We start from the raw sequence: 21806 nt of genomic DNA on the forward strand, positions 1-21806 counted from the left end.
ACATTGTGGTTACCTTGTGAACTTAGTTTGCTATTATTATTATTATTATTTTTTATTTTATAGTTCGCTTGTGATCCCATGCTTCGCAAAATTTCGCCCCTAGAGCCACTGCGAAGATAAATCACGAGTCACGCAATCAACCCACCGGTTAGATCTTATTCTTTATGTAAAGTTCACAAGGGATCCAATCACGACCTCTCCTTGGATCTTTTTCTCATACATGCTTCTAGTGGGATTCGAGCCCTCACATTGCTGCCTCTAGTCATGACCTTCGAACCCTTATACTATCGCTCTGATTATGACCTTTAAATCAGGTGACGAACCGACTACGCTAAGCCCTAGGGGCTAGTTTGTTATTATTCTAGGGGCTAGTTTGTTATTATTGATTGTAGGATTTGTAGTAAGTTTGACATTACTAGAGATACTGGTTTTATTTATTTATTTATTTAATCATTTTCTTTTCAAATTTGTATTAATTACATTTGAAATGTATACAAACTAAAAGAGTAAAAGGTACGTACTCGAATAAATGCCTGAGAAATGAAAAGGATCAAGTGGGTTGAAAATATTGAGCAGCATTTATATTTTGTTTTAAGTGCAAAAAATGGTTTTCATTTAAAAAAAAAAAACATATATTAAAATTAAGCTAATGGAAAGAGGTAGGTGCAAATGGACATTATATAGGTGTACAAGTAGTTTACAACCATACAAGTTGAGCCAAAACCATTGGGAAATCTTGACCTACTTAAAGAATATATACATGCCGACTTGTATATATAGCTAACTCTATCCAATCATCCTTCCAGCCTTTGTTTTCCTAATTATTATATTAAATTTGTAAGAGATACATTATTAGTTAAATCTCCTCGCTCATGTATAATAGCTCACAAATTAAACTATAAATCATGATAAATAAATCGCATTATAAATTCCCTGTGCAACATACTCAACTGAAAAAATATTAACAAAAATTAATTAAAATCAAAACGTTTAAGTACAAAAGTCATGCTCCCGTGCTTCACCATTCGACAATCCCTTTTGAAGCATTATTAGTTAATTTTTAATTCGACCAAAGGGATACCGCGAATAAGCAACTAACTTCCCGTCGCATGAATTTCTAGACAATGCGTGAGACGTCCTATTTATTTTCGTGTAGGCGTGTAGCACCTTCATCAAAGACTGATGAGAAACTTTAAGAATTTTTTTAATACTTAGGTAATTAATCCCAACTTCATCGGACTAATCCTAAGTTCGTAGGACCTCGCATTTAGAGTCAGAGGTAAATTGTGAATCGCACAATAACCAATCATTAAATCCTAATCTTCATGCATGCACAAGACACAAGGGATCCCATCAACATATTTCATACTTTTTTTTTAATTCATGTTTCCAGTGAGATTCGAACTCTCACATACTATCTCTTGTTATAATATAACAAGTCAGGCGATAAACTGCTATGGTAACTCTGGGGCAACTTCAAGAATTTTGATACCATGAGCAGAAGACAACGAGAATTTCGCCAAGGTACCCATCGACAATCCATTATTAATTAGTTAATTTGGCAACAAAAATAAAAAAAACAAACTTTAGTGCCGCATATGCGACATGCATGCATGCTTTTTTCAATCATTTTTTTAGCATCCAACAAACGTAACGTTTGACTGCTACTCAGTACTATATGTACGCATGTAAAATTATGAACAGTGCAGGGACGGATAGTTAAAATAAAGGGAAATGCCTACATTGCCCCCTCTGCATCTGCCCTTAACAGATGAAAGGAAAATTAATATAATGGGATGGGATGGGATACTAACAAGGGACAAAAGTCAATGAGGTTTAGTGCAATTGTAGCAAGAAATCAAAAAAATCTTGTGACTTTTCTAATTCCATGTTTGAATTAAATTTATTTCAGATTAGTTGCTTTCCTTGTCAACTATCACTTTACATCGCTTCTTACTTTTCAATACTCTCAAAATTTGAAGCAACTCTCACTCGGATTGGATGGTCAGATAATTAACTTAATAATCACAAGATTTTAAGTTCGACTTCTTATGAAGTTGCTTATTGGTCTTTTGAATTTAAGCCGGTAAGCAATGTGCAACACGTAGTTAATTGATTTATCCATTGTGATCCTTTCTTTATTAGAGTCACAAGACGTGCTTCACCTATAGTGCATATTTGAGTAGTGACGACAAACATGAATCTTGAGATATTATTGACGTTTTTCGGTAGGATTAGACAAAATTTGGCTGCCAACGATCATGTAGTGTGATGACATTCCGGTTACCATTCCAATTGAATATATAGTCATAGGTTTGAACTCCGGTGGTGAGGGCATAGATTTTTTGTGCTAAAAATGTTGATATTACCTTATAAAGAATCATGAGTATTTCAAAAAAAAAAAAAAACAAAAAAAACCAAAATTTGGCCACTTTAATTACTTGAATTGTCAATTTAAATAAAGCCAATATACGTTGTTTTTTCCCCCCAAAATTAATAAATATAATACTCCGTAGCATATAATAAAAGTGGATGCAAGTTGAAGATGAAGATGGCCCGACAATGACAATAGTGGTAACGATGGTGATAACAATGGTGACGGCAGTTACACACATTGTTATATATGAGATAGTACTTCCGGAGAATAAGATTAATTAAAACCCTTTTTGGGTCATAAGTGATATAGTTTGGATTTAATTAATTATGTATTTTGTTTATTATATTGGATTGTTTGATTTGTTATATACTTTGTTTAAATTTTAAACTAGCTTTAATTTATTGTATCATCTTTATAGATTTGGCAAAAACTTATGTTAGACCGTCTCACCGTGCGACAGGTCGGGTCGGTGGAGGTGTAATGCTTATACGTACAAATGTAATACTAATTAGGAATAAAGTATTTATTACTTATTTGAGAAAATGTAATACTTTTGCATTTTGATTTAAAAGTACAACATTTTTCATCAAAAGTATTTTATTTTTCTTAAGTAACAAACACTTGCCAACATTAGTGATTACGGAAAATGTAATACTTTTGATGAAAAATGAAATATTTTTACATTCATTAAAAGTATTACATTTTCTCTTATAAATAACTAATATTTTATTCTTGATTAGTATTACATTTAGGCATATAAGTATGACATTTACACATATAAGTATGCATGACAATTACATGTTGATTCAATCGTCCGAGTTGATTCGTTTTACGAATAAAAATTCGTAAGACAGTTTCACACAAATGTGTCGTGTAGATTTAATTGTATCAATAGAAACGAATAACAGTGTAATAATAATATGAGAAAATAAATGAAATGTGGGACTAAGTCACTAAAGTGCAGTCAGTAGGCATTAGTTATAACATACAAGCGTAAGACGGCAGCTTTGACTGGATGTCACGTGGTGCTAATCCATTCTCAAACGGCCAACGGCAAGCCGTTGATGAATAAGTAGGAATTAGAATTGTAATAAAATATTTGATAATTAAAATAAATTTTAGTAAGATGTTTTGTTTAGTTGTGGACATGAACCAGAATTGGAATAAAACTATATGTGTTACTTGAAAATTAAAGTAATTTTTATAACAAAATTCCTCCCTCATTTTTCATGCCAAAAAAAAAAAACAAAAATGAAATTTCATGTTCTATTATTTATTTATTTATTCTTTTATGATTTGAATCATGTTCTAAGACAAAATAAAATAGTGAAACAAAGAAGGCAATAGGATTTTAATTGAATAATAGGGTTTAAAATAAGGATGATAATAGGTCGAGGATGGCTACATAAATCACGCGACCTACTTTTTATTTTCTCCGCGCACCCCCACTCACCGGATGCGAGTGCCCACTATGGGTACATAACATTTATTATATCATTACTTAAAAATTAAAATAATATTTAAATTACTTACACAAAATAAAATAAGAAAATTCTCTAGTTATATTAAAATATAAAATAATATAAATATTTAAATATAATAACTAAATTGTTAACTTTTAAAATAAAGTTATTAGTTTATAACTAAAAATTGTAAAAAGTTAATAAAAGTTCTAGAAACATTTATAATTGTTGGATATATCGTTGGTAAAATCCAATAATAATCCTACAAAATAAGAATTATTGTTTTACAGAAAAATTGGGAAGAAAAGGGTGAAGAGATATGGCTCGAGTTTGGTGTAGGTGGTTAGCATGAGTCGAACGAATCACTCTTTCCTTAAAATCTTATTTGCTACCTCCCGCAAGTGCTAGGAGCGTTGTAACCTAGGTTTCCCAAGATAAAACGTACTACGGTAACGTACTACGGTTCAACGTTTGAGCACTAGAGCAAGGCTTAGAACACAGTACAGTAGCAAGAAAGGAGTAGAATCACTAATATAAAATCAATCTGTACAAGCAGGGATATAACTTGATCAAGCCTTTTTAATCCCATTTTGGGATTTGATTTGCATCCCCTTGTGCGCAAATATTAGAATATAGAATATTATCAATGTTATTTTTGGTTGTAAATATTTGTTTCCTTTTCTTTCCTGATCTTTTGGTATTTTATTTCCTTGGCTTTGTATTTTTCCTTTTCCGTCATTAGCTTTCTTGGAGCAGAGGACAACCCTCTTTGTATATATGTGCTATATTTTTATCAATGAAAGGCAAGGTTGAATTTTTCCCTTCATTCAAAACTCTTGATTTATTATCTGAGGCTGTACAAGCTCCTCATTGGCGAGAGGCCATGCGCCAAGAGCTTTAGGCACTTGAAGACAATGGCACTTGGATACTTGAGGATCTCCCTCCTGGTCATAAAGCCATTGACAGCAAGTGGGTTTACAAGGTTAAATACAATGCAGATGGATCGATTGAGCGCTATAAAGCACGACTTGTTGTCCGAGGAGATCGACAAATCGAAGGAGTTGATTACAATGAAACATTTGCACCCACCATTAAAATGGTTACAGTTCGTGCCTTTCTCGTTGTTGCTGTTGCTCGTGGATGGCCTCTTTACCAAATGGATGTGAGTAATGCTTTCTTGCATGGTGATTTAACAGAGACAATTTACATGAAGCTTCCCCCCCTGGGTTTGTGTCCTCATGCCCGAACAAAGTTTGTCGTCTCCGAAAGTCTTTGTACGGTCTTCGTCAAGCTCCTCGGTGTTGGTTTGCAAAGTTGGCAGACTCTCTCACTAATTATGGGTTTCACCAGTCATCTTCTGATCACTCATTATTCACTTTCAATCACAATGGTGTGCGACTATATATTCTTATCTATGTAGATGATCTTGTTATCTCTGGCAATGACGATACTGCTGTGCATCATTTCAAGCTCTACTTGAGTAATTGCTTTCATATGAAGGATTTGGGCACATTGAAATACTTTCTTGGTCTCGAAGTCGCTCGCAACGAATCCGGTATTTTCCTTAGCCAACGAAAATATGCTTTTGATATCCTTGAAAAGACTGGTCTCTTGGGTGCAAAACCTGCTGCTGTCCCACTAGAGGAAAACCATCGATTGGCTTTAGCTAATGGAAAAGAGATGACCGATCCTACCAGTTATAGGAGGCTCGTTGGTCGGCTTATATACTTGACAGTTACTCGTCCAGATATTTGTTATAGTATGCACATTCTCGCACAATTCATGCATAAACCGCAGGTTCCTCACTGGGAAGCTGCACTTCGTGTGGTGCGTTATTTGAAGGCTAATCCAGGGCAGGGGCTTTTCTTTCGGGCTGATTGTGATCTCCGTCTATATGCCTATTGTGATGCTGACTGGGCTGGTTGCCCGCTCACTCGTCGCTCATTGACTGCTTATTTTGTTCTTCTAGGAACTTCCCCGATTTCATGGAAAACTAAGAAGCAACAGACTGTCTCGCGCTCCTCTGCTGAAGCTGAGTATCGTGCAATGGCTGCGGCAACAAGTGAATTGAAATGGTTAAAAGCACTTCTCCTTGATCTTGGTATTTCTCATGCTACACCAATGCAATTGTATTGTGATAGCCAAGCGGCATTGCACATCGCTCGTAATCTAGTCTTTCATGAGCGAACCAAACACATTGAAGTCGATTGTCATTTTATTCGTGATGAAGTTCAGTCTGGTAATATTCAACCTTCTTATGTTCATACTTCTATGCAAGTGGCAGATGTTTTGACCAAGGCCTTGGGCAAGCCTCAGTTTAAGTTTCTTTTAAGCAAATTGGGCATTCTTGATGTTCATGCTCCAACTTGAGGGGGGTATTAGAATATAGAATATTATCAATGTTATTTTTGGTTGTAAATATTCGTTTCCTTTTCTTTCCTGATCTTTTGGTATTTTATTTCCTTGGTTGTAAATATTCGTTTCCTTTTCTTTCCTGATCTTTTGGTATTTTATTTCCTTGGCTTTGTATTTTTCCTTTTCTGTCATTAGCTTTCTTGGAGAAAAGGACAACCCTCTTTGTATATATGTGCTATATTTTTATCAATGAAAGGCAAGGTTGAATTTTTCCCTTCATTCAAAACTCTTGATTTATTAGCAAAAATAGGGCTCTATACTACACAATTCAATAAACTTTAAAAGAGTTCTTGTATAAATAGTAGTACAAATCCACTTCCCAAACCAATGTGGGACAAAAGCTACTCCCGAGCTTTTCCCTTCATTTTTCCAACTCAAATGGGTCTACTTTGATAATCAATATCTCATTCACCCATTATCCGTTTTGAGCGTACAATATATCAATCTCTTCGTCTCACTATGAAGAACCCGAATCCACGTTGACCCGACCCAAATTGAAAGTGGACCCCACTGATAATTATATCACAAAATAGCCACTTAATATGTCATTTTAAGCTATTTTTCCAATAATAATTAACTGCATACTAGTACTTAATTATTTTATTATATATTTATACATGGTGCATCGGGTGGGGTTCTAAGCAAGTTTTGTATATAAAATCCGAATTCAACCTGACTTACCGCATGTTTAATTTTTTAAGATCAACACCCAACCCACCACCTACTATCACCAAAAAAAAACTTGATACGTGCGCGACGAATATCCACCGGGCAAATTAAAATTACCGTCCCTAGTTCAAAACGTGTGAACCAAACGCCCCCTTACGTAAGAATTCAAATTACATTGTTTGGTGGGAGGAATAATGACTGATTCAATCCCTAGAGACACTGCTGATGTAAATCACGAGTCAAGCAATCAGACCACTAATCACACTCTAGTCTTCATGCATGCACAATGTATACAATTCGCTTATTACATCATTCTACACCTTTTTCTCTATTCACATTTTTCAATAATTCTATCATTCAAACTCCTCACACTATCCCATTTAATCATGATAACAATTCAAGTCTTAAACTACTATACTAAGCACGGGTACTAAAGTCACATGTATTTGGATAAGCGGAGGGTTGAAAACGAAATGCCATGCGCCTGCAAGAGCTGGGCTTTTAATTAATTAACTTTTGGAAAAAGTCAAAATAAAAAAAGAAGTGGGAGGAAACCCCTGGAATCAAGTAAATGTCAAAATCGTGACCTATTCCTTTTTGACAATTCTCATCATCTCACCCAAAAAAAAAAAAAAAAAAAAAAAAAAAAAAAAAAAAAAAAAAACAATTATCTATGAACTCATCCGTAAACAATAATTCTATAAATATTTTCGGTGTATAAAATATATTTTAATTGAACAAATTTGCAATCGGACTTAAAAAATTCTAAAAATAGCATCACCATAGACTAGTTTCTGTCCTTCAGCTATCATTCATCACTTCAATAGACGTTTGGTGGGAAATTTGTAATTTTTTCCTTTTAGTTTTCAAAAATGAAAAATTTGATAGTTTGAGTGGAGGAAATTGAAATTTCAATTCCTTCATTTTGTGGAACTAGAATTTCTAGGGTCTATTTAGGAGTTTAGGGTTTTATATTCAATGCTAGATAGGAAATAGAAATTAATTTGTTAGAGTATTTTCATCATCTATGCATTTTACACGATTTTTGGAGTGTCACTAGAAGATAGAGAATAAAAAAAATGAGAACAAAAAATAAAATAATAAAAAATGAGGTCTAACGAAAAAAAGAAAAAGAAAAAAGGGCTCGAACGCTCTTGGTTGGGCGCGAGCTATGCATGCCACGCACGCCTGCACAACCTCTCATCCCCCTTTCTCTCTCCCGGTGGGCTCCACAAAAATTCAACTTTGCAGGAGCACCCCAACTTTTCTCTCATCCATCTCTCTCCTACACATAAACCATGTTGTCCTCAAAAATCGTGAAAAAATCATTGATGTAGAAGATAAAAATTCCCCTCTCTCAATTTTAATAATGTTATTATACAAAAATTTAATAAGATTATAATTTATAATAATAATAATAATAATTATTATTATTATTATTATTATTATTATTATTGACTTTTGTCTTTATATTACTCCAAGGGCCGGCTGGACAAAAATGCGCCTGGCTCACACAGTATGACATGGAGGTCAAAATCGCCTTCACCAAACAATGGTCGCCGTCTTTGGGGGGAACGACGACAACCACCACCCGAGTGGGATGCAACGACCGGATACTGGATGGCTCAAGCTTAATGTAGATGGCTGTAGTAAAGGGGGCAACCGAGCAGGCTGTGGGGGGTGCCCTAAGAGACTCGCAAGGTGTTTTGCAGAAGGGTTTTACGTACAATATTTGACGGTGTGCAGCCGAGGAAGCGGAGGCTTGGGGGATTTTGCAGGGCCTTCGAATGGCGAGAGCTCACAGCGCCCTCCAGGTCGTCGTGGAGTGTGACTATGCGGATCGCAGATAGGATGATTTTGGCGTTGGATGGTCTGGCCCCAACATGTAACGTACTTCGCCGATGCGTGCATGAAGCAGCACATTTTCCGGAGCTCAAGGTTGTGCATGTTCACCGGGAGCGGAACAAGTTAGTGAATGCCTTCGCGAACATGGCTCTTGCCCACCCGGTTGGGCTTCGAATTATCAGTGTGCCATCCATAGAGATACAGAATATTGCAAAGCATGATCAACTGGGAGCAAGCTTCTTGAGAAGAGATTGCCAGAGTGTTTTGGGACGTGTTTGATCCCTCTTAATTTTTCTTGGGTAACCCCCTCTTTTCTGATAAAAAAAAAGTAATATTTTCATTACAAATCTTTCATTTGCAGATCATTTAATGCGTGCTAAAAAGATATTATTTTTCCTCAATACTTCATTGAAAATAAAATTTTCATGTTTAATTTGATTGGCTCAGAGTTTATTTTCTTGAAATTTCAATTACTAGAATATTAAAATTTTAAGAGTTAATTCCAACCAAGGTCCTTTATCTTTGTTGGCAATTTCAAATCTAGTCACAGACTATTTTTTTGTTATTTAACATTCCAAACTATTATTTTTTGAACACTTTTAATCATTCTCATGATTTTTCCTATTTTTAGTAAGGACATTTTTGTTTATTCATATTTTTTTGTTATTTTTTTTCAGTTTCAACCAATTTAATTGGTTTAAAATTTTAGGTAACCTTTGATTTTTAGTAACTATATTTTTCAACCGAATTTTAGTAAAGTCCTAATCCAATTAAAACGAACTTTTTTTTTAGTTCCTATATTATGAATCTATTTTTTAAAATTGGATTTTAGTAAAGTCCTAATCCATACCGTTTCCATTACATATGTGAGTACATGAGTTTTTTTTTTGAGTTCCTATATTATGAATCTATTTTTTTTAATATATTTAATTAAATGAACAATTATAGAATATCTTCGATACAACATATATATAATAAATTAAAAATATATATATACACCTAATTATTCTGATGAAATGTAAATTTTTTGTTCTACGATAGGTCATTTTTAGAGCTAATTCCATTTTTGGTTCTAAATTTTTAGGTGACAGTTCACTTTTAATCTCTTTTTTTTTTTTTTTTTTTTTCATAATATCCTCATTTGGTCCTAGTATTATTGTGGCGTGACCATTTTTAATCCTCCATTAACAAAATCGTTGAAATATCGTTAAATACAATGACATTTTGATTTTTTTTTATATACAAAATGGATTGTCCCACTATATTTGTATTTTAATTTTGTTGAAACAAATTATAATTGAAAACCTAAATGCCCATTTTACGAAATTTAAATGGTTTTGTTGATTGATGACCAAAAATGGTTATGCCACAATAATACTATGATCGATCAAAAGGGGAGTGTTCTTAAAAATTAAAAAAAAAAATTACAAATGTATTATCACCTATAAATTTATGACAAAAAATGCAATTAACTCGTCATTTTTAACATTTATGTCAAAGGGTTATCAATGAGAAAGAAATCCAAGTTGTACCGTGGACTATGACACTATGTAGATATCCATTATTATTTTGAATTTTCCAACACTAATTAATAGCATTTCTAGATTATTAAAAGAAACAACCAACATTTTCTCTTTGAATTTGCATGGCGCATTTTCAATTTTTTAGAATATGGTGCCACCATTTCTAATGTTGACATATATAACAAAAGTGCAGGTGAGGGTATTAAGTTTAGGATTCAAACTTTTTATATAATTAAAATTAATTATTCGAGAACGCCATTGTGGAGAAATACTATTAAGTTATATATCAAAGGAGTCCCCACTATATTACTTGAAAGCTTGCACACAAACGTTGAACACGGCAATACAATGTACTATATTATAAAGTTGGATTTGGATGTGAAACTTTGCAATATAAAAATATTTTTTTAAAAAAAAAGTCGAATGCAAAATCACATGAATTAAATACGATCTATATACACATACACACACACACATCCTATTACGTATGCAGGTTGATTACTTTCTAATTAATGGACTCCAAGCAATACATTCAACAACGATTATATATGTCGATTAATTTATAATATAAAACGAGCGGGATATCATGAATTAGCTAATATTAGCACATATGTCACATTAACATTTGAAAAAACTTTTAAATTTATGAAAAACTCTACAACCGTAGGGTTACTTAAAAAGTGATGAGCTATGGTGACATTCGGTAAAATTTATGATATATCTAGTAAATAATGTATGTCACTCTCTTTAATCTTAATAATAATAGAACAATTTCACCAACCAGAATAGTTTAATAAGAAGCTAAGAAGATAATATGTTGTCTTGGTACAAGATAGTTGAATAAATTAAAAGAAAAAAACTTGGATGCTAAGATTATCTTAATTAACAATGTTATTTAGGTAGATTGCACCAATCAACCCATACACATGAATGGACTCCTACCAAATATGTACTAGAGATTACAAGCATAAACAAACAACCTAAACTCTATAATTCATTTCCAATTCAAAACATTCATGCATGAATGGATTTATAACAAATATAATTCTAAATTCCAAATTTAAGGGCCATTAGTGCTTCCATCATGAAAATTGGTGGATGAGATAAATCAAAAAATGTGTTTTAATTATATAAATAGAAGTATAATAATTATGAATTATATATAAATTAAACACGCACAAAAGAAAATATAGCACAACTTTATGAAAATGCAAAATTAATTCCACTCTTAATCTCTCAATTACAATAGTAATTATTTATTTTTATTTATTTATTTTTCTTTTGGTCATTGATTTTTCAAATCGATGGAGTTTAATTCAAATTATCATAATTATCTTTTATGACGAAAGTTGGATTTTGGTAAAAGTGAGAATATTTTAGATTGAATTTGATTGATTTGGAAAGAAAATTATTGATTAAATGTCATCAAATTAATAGTTGATGACTAAATTAAATTTAGAAATACCACTATAATTGAGGAAAAAATATATCCTGCTAGCTAGTTTGATTTTATATATATATATATATATATATATATATATATATACTCTCAAAATAAATAAATACTACTTTTAAGTAATTAAACAATGTATTTACAACTTCCCCTTTACACACCTTTGACAAGATGTCAAAAGCATGAGTTCACCGAAGAGTTCTATTTTAATGTTCACTTTTAGTCATACGATCATTAGATCATTTTTATATTTGGTATTCAATTATTAATTTTTTATATTTAGTCTCATAATTTTTAAATTTTTGTCATACTAGACCCCTTTAATCTAATTTTCGACCACCACTAATTGGGGATGTAAATAAGTCCAGTCGAGCTAAACTTTAGAAAAGTAACCATAAACTTGTTATAGAAATCTAAGACCTGAGCCTAAGCATTGACTTATACGTAGGATTTATTTAGACTCAAGTCTGAACCTATAATTGGTTTGGTATAACCTGAAGCATTTTTAAAAACATATTTAATATGTAGGTCGTTATTATTATTATTTTTTTTTAAACATATATACCTAATACTCGTTGTGCCTAAAAGAAATTAGTGACAATACTGATCAAGAAAGGAAATTTATGAATTTACTTGGACAACGATCAAGAATTGTTGCCTCGCAGTCGCATAGGGGAAAGTGAGATCAGAAAGACATTTTTACAAAATTAGTATTATAAATTGGGGATTTTGGGTGTTTAGGATTTGGTAATTAATATATATACGGAGTATTATATAATTGGGGTTATATTGTAAATATAAAAATATATTAGTTATTAATATATATATATATATATATATATATATATATTCCCTTCTATTTGTATTTGTGGAATAAACAAAACCATGTTTCAAATGTACACCAACATAGGCGTGTGCATTCGGACGGTTCGGACGGATCGGGTGAGAGATAGGTGCATCCGTTCGGATTTCGGTTTTGTATTTTGACTACCCTATCCGTTTAAAAATGCTGACTTATCCGATCGGTTATATCCTAGTTCGGGTTTGGTCGGGTCGGTCGGATATCTGAAATTATTTCGGATATTAACAATTGTTGAAATCAAATCAAAAATTCATAAATTAAAATCAAAAGCAAAATAATAAGTAACTGAAAGTTTGAAATACTGAATAATACTGAATAAATAAGTAAATAATTAATAGAATGATAGTGTAATAGACTAATACCAGTAATAGTGTAATACTAAGTTACTAAGTTAGTAATTAGTATTACTAAGTAGTCTATTAACTAACATTAAGAGTCTTAACTCTTAAGTGGCTAAGACTAACGTGAAAGTTTGAATTAGAGTTAGTTATTATCGAGACAAGATTGAATTCAAGTGCAGTGAATACAAATTCAAGCATCTTAATACTTGATTTGAGAGCTTATAAGTCTAACATTTAGTTGTAATAATTTATTATTATGAACACTCTTAAGTTCGAGTTTCCTCTCTAGGGTTTGCTAGAGTTTTCTCCTCCCCTAGGGTTTGCTAGGTTTCCGACGGTTTCCTACGTTTTTTCCGGTGATCATCACTGTTTGGCGACGCTAGTCGCAGCGGGCAAGTGCGTATGGCAGCGACGGAGGGGGACGGTGTAGCGGCGCTGACACGACGGTGGGCGGACATTGTTCTAGACGAGGAGGAGGATGCCGTGTTTGCGCCGGCAGGGATGGCCGAAGGCGGTGGCCAGGCGGTGACGGAGCAGACGTGGGGCGTTGTGGGCCGTTTTCTGACGAACAAAATCATTAAGGCAGAGTATATGCGGCAAGTCATGGCATCCGTTTGGCAACCGGTACGAGGGGTTCAGGTTTCGGAAATTCAACCGGATCTGTTCCTCTTTGTTTTCTATCATGAGACGGATGTGGAGTATGTGCTGGAAGAGGGGCCGTGGTCGTTTAACAATCATTCGTTAGTTTGCAAGAGGGTTCCGGATGGTGTGATGCCGATTGATGTTGTGCTGGATACGATTGATCTCTGGGTACAAGTGCATGATTTACCGATGGGATACACGGGGATCCCGATTCTTGAGCAGGTTGGGAATTTTATTGGAACTTTTGTCAAACTGGACGAGAGGTTTATTGGGGAGCCTTGGATCACGTATTATCGTATTCGGGTGTCTATACCGGTTGATAAACCGATTAAGAGAAGGATGAAATTGCTGAAGAGGGATAGGACAACATGTTGGGTTAACTTCAGGTATGAGAGGCTGCACACTTTCTGTTTCTGTTGTGGTATGCTGGGTCACTCCTATAAGTTTTGTATAAAGGCTCGGGAAGCAAGAATACCGGTGGAACAGTATCCGTACTCTGCGGAACTACGAGTGGGAGGAAACCGAGGGCCACGGGAGATAGGGGACCCTTGGTTGGTTCCTCTCGGTGGAAAGCCGAAGGACTTTCCGATGCATGGGAATCCGAGCCGCCGACCGGTGGTACGGAGTAGCCCGGTTGAGGAGGCCGAGAGGTCCGAGACCGAAGAGGTGGTGGTGGCAGTGGCCAAGCGCCGCCGTGAGAATGGAGGGGATGGTACAGATGTGACGATGGTGGATGGCTCAAAAAACTTGTTTACGGCGGGTTCTGGATCACAGATCCGCCCAACCCAATGAGTACGCTGAGTTGGAACTGCCGTGGCTTGGGTAATCCACGGACAGTTCGAGAGGTGGTGGACATGGTGTCCAAAAAGCAACCCGACTTTGTATTTCTAATAGAAACTAAGGTAGCGCGAGATCATGCTGAGCGTCTTCGTGTTACGATTGGTTTCGAAGGCTTATTTTATGTTGACAATGATGGTTTGAGTGGTGGATTAGCGTTATTGTGGAAGAAGAATAATACGGCGAGACTCCTTAGTTACTCAAGAAACTACGTTGATATTGAGGTAACTATGACAGGTCATCCGGCCTGGAGAATGACGTGTTACTATGGTTATTCGGACCGTAATAGGCGTGCTGAATCATGGGATTTGTTGAGAATGTTGGCGGCAAAATCGAATCTCCCGTGGGTGGTGGTGGGGGATTTTAATGATTTGCTATACCAGTATGAGAAGAGAGGGGGAAATCCACATCCGAATAGCCTTCTTCGAGGTTTTGGGGAGACGATTGAGGATTGTGGATTGGCCCAGTTGCCAATGATTGGATACCCATATACCTGGGAGAAGGGGAAAGGGACTGCAAACTGGATTGAGGAGAGACTTGATAAGGTCCTAGTAACGAACGAGTGGCGCAATATAATTCCCCATGTAAAGGTTATGAATTTGAGAACCAGGAAGTCAGATCATTCAGCCACTTTTTTCACAGTTCAGGAGGAGGTAGGGAGGGATGGGGTTAGAAGAAGGGGTTTTAGGTTTGAGATGGCATGGTTATATGATGAGGGATGTAGGGGTGTGGTGGAGCAGGCGTGGCAGGAAGGGAGAGGGCAGGGTTTACAGGGTTGTGTTCAATACTGTGGAAACCGGTTAACACGATGGGGTGGGGATCGGTTCCATAAGTATGGGAAACAGATTGTGCAGCTGAAACGGGATCAACAACGTTTGAGAGGATGCACTGACTCGGCCTCTCTTGTCGAGTTTCAGCGAATAGAGCAACTTCTGAGTCGCACTGAGGCCCAGGAGGATGCATACTGGAGGCAGAGGGCCAAGCAGCACTGGCTCAAGGAAGCTGACGCCAATACCAAATTCTTTCACAGGTATGCCTCTCACCGAAAGAAAAAGAATACTTTACTTAGATTAATGAATGACAATGGGGATTGGTTGGAGGGGGATCCCATGAGAGATAGCATTCTGGACTATTTTAAGAATATTTTCAGCTCTGGGGGTCCGGGAACTGGAGATGATTTTTTTGGGGGGATAGAACCCAGGGTATCACAGGCGCAGAATGACTCACTATTACGGCCATTTAATCTGGAGGAAGTAAAGGATGCATTGTTTGCAATGTATCCGGATAAAGCACCAGGACCGGATGGAATGAATCCGGGTTTTTATCAGCATTTCTGGGATGTGGTAGGAGGGGATGTTGCGAGTTTTGTGCTGAACTGTCTTGAATCAGGTGACCTCCCGTCTGGCTTGAATGAGACAGATATTGTGTTGATCCCTAAAAAGAGTAACCCAGAGTTAGTAACTGATTTGCGCCCTATAGCACTTAGCAATGTCATTTACAGAATAACAGCTAAAATGATGGCTAATAGAATGAAGCCTTTGATGGAAGGAATAATATCTGAGACACAGAGTGCTTTTATCCCAGATAGATTGATAACAGATAATATTCTATTAGCTGCAGAAGTGGGGCACTTTCTGAATCGAAAACAGTGTGGATTGAGGGGCTGGGGTGCACTTAAGCTGGATATGGCTAAGGCGTATGATCGAATGGAGTGGCCTTTTCTCCGTAATATGATGATGGCATTGGGTTTCCATGATAGATGGGTTGATTTGATTATGAAATGTGTGACCACAGTCTCCTATAGTATTCTGATAAATGGCTCAAGGAGTGACCCAATAATACCCACGCGTGGTTTGAGACAGGGAGACCCGCTATCCCCATATTTGTTTATTATCTGTCCGGAGGGACTCTCGTTGTTACTACAACAGGCTAACAGAGCGGGATTAATTCATGGATGTAGGGTAGCAAGAGGTGCCCCTCAGATTTCTCATTTGTTTTTTGCGGACGACAGCCTTTTATTCTTTAAGGCTAATGTGGAGGAGGCTAATGAGATAAAGAAATGCCTGACTGTATATGAGGATCTATCGGGACAGGTGGTTAACTACCACAAGTCGAGTATTTGTTATAGCAGGAATACGAGTAATGTGGATAGGGAAAGTGTGGCCCAAGTTTTGGGGGTGGAGCAGGCACCAAACTTTGGCAAGTATTTGGGTCTACCTTCGTTTGTGGGTAGGAATAAAAAGGAAGCTTTTGCATATATTGAGGATAAAATACGCCAAAGAATTGGGTCGTGGAATAAAAGGCTATTGTCTCAGGCAGGGAAAGAAATACTGTTGAAAAGTGTGGCACAATCTATGCCTACCTTCTCAATGAGTGTTTTTTTGCTACCTATATCAGTATGCACGGCTATAGAAAGAACGATGAATAGATATTGGTGGGGTTCTGGGACGGACAACCGAGTTCACTGGAAGGCTTGGGACAAGCTATGTGTTCCTAAGAAGTATGGTGGATTGGGTTTTAAGGACCTACGTGCATTTAATCTAGCTATGTTGGGGAAACAGGCATGGCGAATGCTCACTAAGCCTGATTCCTTAGTAGCTCGTGTTTACAAAAGCCGATATTTTCCCAGGGATACTTTCTTTGATGCGCAGGTAGGAAATAATCCCAGTTTTTGTTGGCGGAGTATAATGGCATCAAAGAGCATAATTTGTAGTGGGGTCAGACGAAGAATTGGGAATGGGGAAACTACATCTATATGGACCCATCCATGGTTACTGGATGACCAGGACCCTATGATACAAACAGAGATGCCTATACAGTTACGAGAGGCCAGAGTAGTGGGGCTAATAGATCAACAAACTGGTACATGGGATAATAAAATTTTATCAGATTTATTTCAACCTACGGATGTCGAGAGAATTATGAGAGTACCTGTATCCCGGGATTATAATGATGCATGGTATTGGTACGGGGACCCGAGAGGATTATATTCTGTGAAAAGCGGGTACAGACGATTGGTGGGAGATTATGAGAATAATCAAGGCCCCTTTATTAATTGGTTAGCTTTATGGAGACTAAAAATTCCACCAAAGTGGAAAATGTTCATCTGGAGAGCTATTTGTGATATTTTGCCTACAACTACGAACTTGCTTTTAAAGAGGGTGGAGGTGAACCCATATTGTGCTATGTGTGGGATATCACATGAGAATACAATGCATGCATTAGTCTTGTGTGATTTTGCAAGAAACATTTGGGATCAATCCAACCTTACAATCCCCAATATTGTCACGGATATTTTTCATGTTTGGTTTGGGGAACTTCTAAATATTTTAGATTCTGATGGAATGTTATATGCAGCATCAATTCTATACAATATTTGGAAAGCTCGAAATGGTGCAGTTTGGGAGGCATTTTTACCACGCCCGGGGTCCCTACTCAGAGCCGCAGCGGCAGCCAAGACCGCATGGACTCAGTCCCGCCCAGCCGTGGCTGCCACTGCCACTGCTACGCTGCCGACAGAAAACCGCCACGCTGCCCAGGCGAGTCCCACCGCCGGCCGCGGTGCTGCCGACGCCGCCGGATCCTCTGTGCCGCCAGTGAGAAGATGCAGGGTCGATGCGGGATATCTACACGAGACAGGGAATGCAACTGTAGGGGCCGTTTTATTAGATGGAGATGGAGCCTATATCTCGGCACTAACCGCGCCGCTACCGGCCTGTACGTCACCACTTATGGCTGAGGCTTTGGCGTGTAAGGAAGTTTTATCATGGCTAAAGGATCGAGGTGAACAGAATATTGAGATCTACACGGATTGTTTGACACTACAACGCTACCTTACATCATCAACCACTGCGTTTCGCTCTTACGTTGGCTATGCCATTGATAGCTGCAGGCAAATTGCCGTTTATTTTCACTCATGTTCTTTTAATTATATTTCTAGATCGGACAATTATTTAGCTCATGCTTTAGCCACTACGGCTTATCAGCAACCTGATACTATGTACTGGGATACTCACCCACCAGACATTATTTCAGCATTTTTCTAATGAAGCACCGCAGAAAATTTTCAAAAAAAAAAAGTGGCTAAGACTAAGAGTCTAAGAGACTAAGACTCCAAAAAAACTACAGAAGTACATACATACTAGCTTGTATACTACTTACTACATACAAATTTACATAACTGTTTAAACTTTAAACCGAAGCCCCACAAAAACAAATTCACCCAAAATCAGCAACTCAGCATTCAGCAACTCCTAGACTTTTAGAATTCAGACAATTAGAGTAGTTATTCTTCTTCCTGTGAATTGTGGCAAGTTAGTGTAGATAATTAGTACACAAGCAAGTAAACAAGTAAAGCAACTGAGCAAGCATTAGAAAATGAAAAACAGAGAAGGGATTATATAAATATTGGCTCAGTAAGCATATTTTACATATCATTTGGATTAAGGGCTTATTGCTTCAATATACCTTAAGTATAGAGCAACTGACCAACTTAATCCTTTCCTTTTTAGATTGAAGGTGGAAGCTTCATCATTGCCAAACTTGCCAACTTAAAGTGAACAGACAGAATAAAAGAGTCCATACATTACCAAATGCCCAAGGTACATGAGGCAGCAACTTAGTACAAGTTACCAGGCCTTCACACTTACAGAGTTACAGAGTCTGAGACTTACAGATGTGAGATGTCCAGTGGGCTCAAAAAATAGCAAGTGAGATTAGATTGCAATTTAGTTAGAATCAATAAAATCAAGTAATGTAAATAATAACATTACAGGAATTGTAGCAAGTGTAGAACCAAGAGACCTCCCACTTCCACCATCACCACTTAACTCTGCAAAATAAACAAGAAAAGTATTAACAATTTAAGCAATTTAAAATATAAGTATAAAGGATTATAATGTTCAAACTACAAAGTCATACCTTTTTCAAACCTCTCCAACTCTTCCAGATTCTCCTCAATACATAAAGGAGTATTTTGCTTTCTAAGCCAATCTTGTGTACACACCAATGCTTCCACAATTTTTGGAGTTAAAGAACTCCTAAAAGGATCCAATACTCTTCCAGATGTACTGAAGGCAGATTCTGAGGCTACAGTGGAGATTGGAATGGCTAGGACATCCCTAGCAAGCTTAGACAGAACTGGAAACCTAGCAGAGTTGATCTTCCACCATCCAAGTATGTCAAAAGATTCTTCCTCTTCAACTATTCCCTCACTCAAGTACATATCCAACTCAGTTTGTTTCTTACCCCCAGACTCCAATCTTTGCTTTTTAATTTGGGACTTCAGAAAATGTTGTGGCTTCCCAACAGAAACAGAAGAGGCAGATGTAGGCTGTACAGACACAGGCACAGAAGGGACAGGCACAGAAGGGACAGAAGAAGAGGCAGATGTAGAATAATCATCAAATAACTCAGCAAGACCAGCAACTACTTTGTCATAGAATTTTTGACCCTTTTCCTCACCATACATATGATTAAACTGAGTAGGCATATACTCTAACTTGTCTCTAGGGTCTAGAATGTTTGCAAAAAATATCATTAGATTCATTTTTTCCACATCACCCCAATACTTCTCAAATTTTGCCTTCATAATTTTCCCCATCACACCAACTGGCCCACCAACTTCCACCATGCCTTTCAATAGGCAGTACAGATCAGAAATCTCAGTAAAGAAAGTGTTTGAGGTGACATATAAAGAACCAGAAATTCTAATGGTCATGTCATAAAAACACTTCAGCAAATGAACCAGACTGCCAACAGATTCCCAGTCCATAAAATCAGGAATTGAATTACCCAAATCAGACTTAAAAGAGCAATCAGACTCCAAAGATTCAAACACTTTTTGGTAAGTTAATGCAGACTGCAACATTAAATAGGTAGAGTTCCATCTGGTTGGAACATCTAAACACAAAGAAGACCTTTGTTCAATACTCAACCAATCAGCCAAATCCCTGAACTTCTTGAGTCTAACAGGAGAGTTTCTAACATATCTAACCACCTCCCTAACCTTCTTAACTGAACTATCACAATCCTTAAGACCATCTTGAACTACTAGGTTTAAGATATGGGCAATACATCTCATGTGAAGATACTTTGTCCTCACAGTAGATGATCCCCAAGACAGCATTTTTTTCTTCAGAAAAACCATAGCAGTGTCATTTGATGAGGCATTATCAACAGTCACAGAAAACACATCTCTAAGCCCCCACTCAAGCAAACAATTTTCTAGGGCTTTGGCTAGATATTCACCTTTGTGAGAAGTAACAGGGACAAATGCAAGGATTTTCTTATGAAGCTTCCACTCAGAATCAATGAAATGGGCAGTAACTACCATGTAGTTAATTCTTTGGATGGATGTCCAAGAATCTGTAGTGATACTAACCCTATGACTGCTTCCCCTTAAAAATTGCTTCAATTTCAGTCTCTCCTCATCATAGACAACTAGGATGTCCCTACTTATAGTCCACCTGGATGGAACTATAAACCTAGGGCAAGCAATAGCTATGAACCTCCTGAAACCTATTCCCTCCACAAACCTAAAAGGCAATTCATCTATGATTATCATTTCAACCAAGGCCCTCCTTATTGACTCTTGATTAAAAACCCAAGTCCCTATTTCTCCCACAGTAGGCTGACCATCTGTAAGTGATGTAACAGCCTGAAATGTTAACAGGGACTGCCTAGTTTCCTTGGAGTGATGATTTTTCAAACAGCTAACCATGTGATTTCTTAAGGAAGAAGTCCCATGTTTTTTTGTCTCACAGTGGTAAATTTTGGCACAATAAATGCATTTGCCTTTTACAACCACATTATTAGTGTCCTTTATTGCCTCAAAATGATCCCACACTGGTGATCTGGAAGCAACCTGTTTCCTCTTCTTGGCTGGAACAGCAGTAGGAGGTTGCTCATTCTGTTGATTCTCAACAGTTTGGGCTTCCACCCCTGAAGGTCCATCAATTGAGGAGCTGGGAGGTTGACTACCAGGAGTACCAGGCATACTGATATTATCCATCTAAAAATGGTGAACTATCAGTACACACAACAGGATTCAAAAGCATTCCAGAATCAGACACATTTTGTGCTATCATTAAACAGGAATGCATAATTAATTAAAGGGCATTATTCAATACAAAATTACAAATATACAAATACAATTAAGGGAATACATCCATAAACTTACAAAGAAATCCAGATTCAGGGATATATTTCAAATATCCAGATGAATCAGAGACTGTTATAACATAAAAACAGCTCATTTCATCAACATCATTAACTGAATTTCTAAGGGGCTTCCACCAATTAAAGCCTTTAAGAGACATTATAAGTTTATAACACTCAAATTAACATAAAAACAGCTCATTTCATCAACATCATTAACT

General features: G+C 36.6%; 1 protein-coding gene across 1 annotated transcript; it reads right to left on the reverse strand.

The window, feature by feature from the left end:
- Window positions 1-18611: 18611 nt before the first annotated feature.
- On the reverse strand, window positions 18612-21424 carry LOC109147848 (zinc finger BED domain-containing protein RICESLEEPER 2-like). Its single transcript, XM_019295505.1, has 3 exons — window positions 19348-21424; window positions 19200-19258; window positions 18612-18680 (listed from the first exon to the last, which is right to left on the reverse strand). Exons 1-3 carry the CDS (start codon window positions 21422-21424, stop codon window positions 18612-18614), a joined length of 2205 nt encoding a protein of 734 aa, XP_019151050.1.
- Window positions 21425-21806: the final 382 nt, after the last annotated feature.

The sequence above is a fragment of the Ipomoea nil genome, unplaced genomic scaffold, assembly GCF_001879475.1.
Source record: "Ipomoea nil cultivar Tokyo-kokei standard unplaced genomic scaffold, Asagao_1.1 scaffold2036, whole genome shotgun sequence".
NCBI lineage: Eukaryota > Viridiplantae > Streptophyta > Magnoliopsida > Solanales > Convolvulaceae > Ipomoea > Ipomoea nil.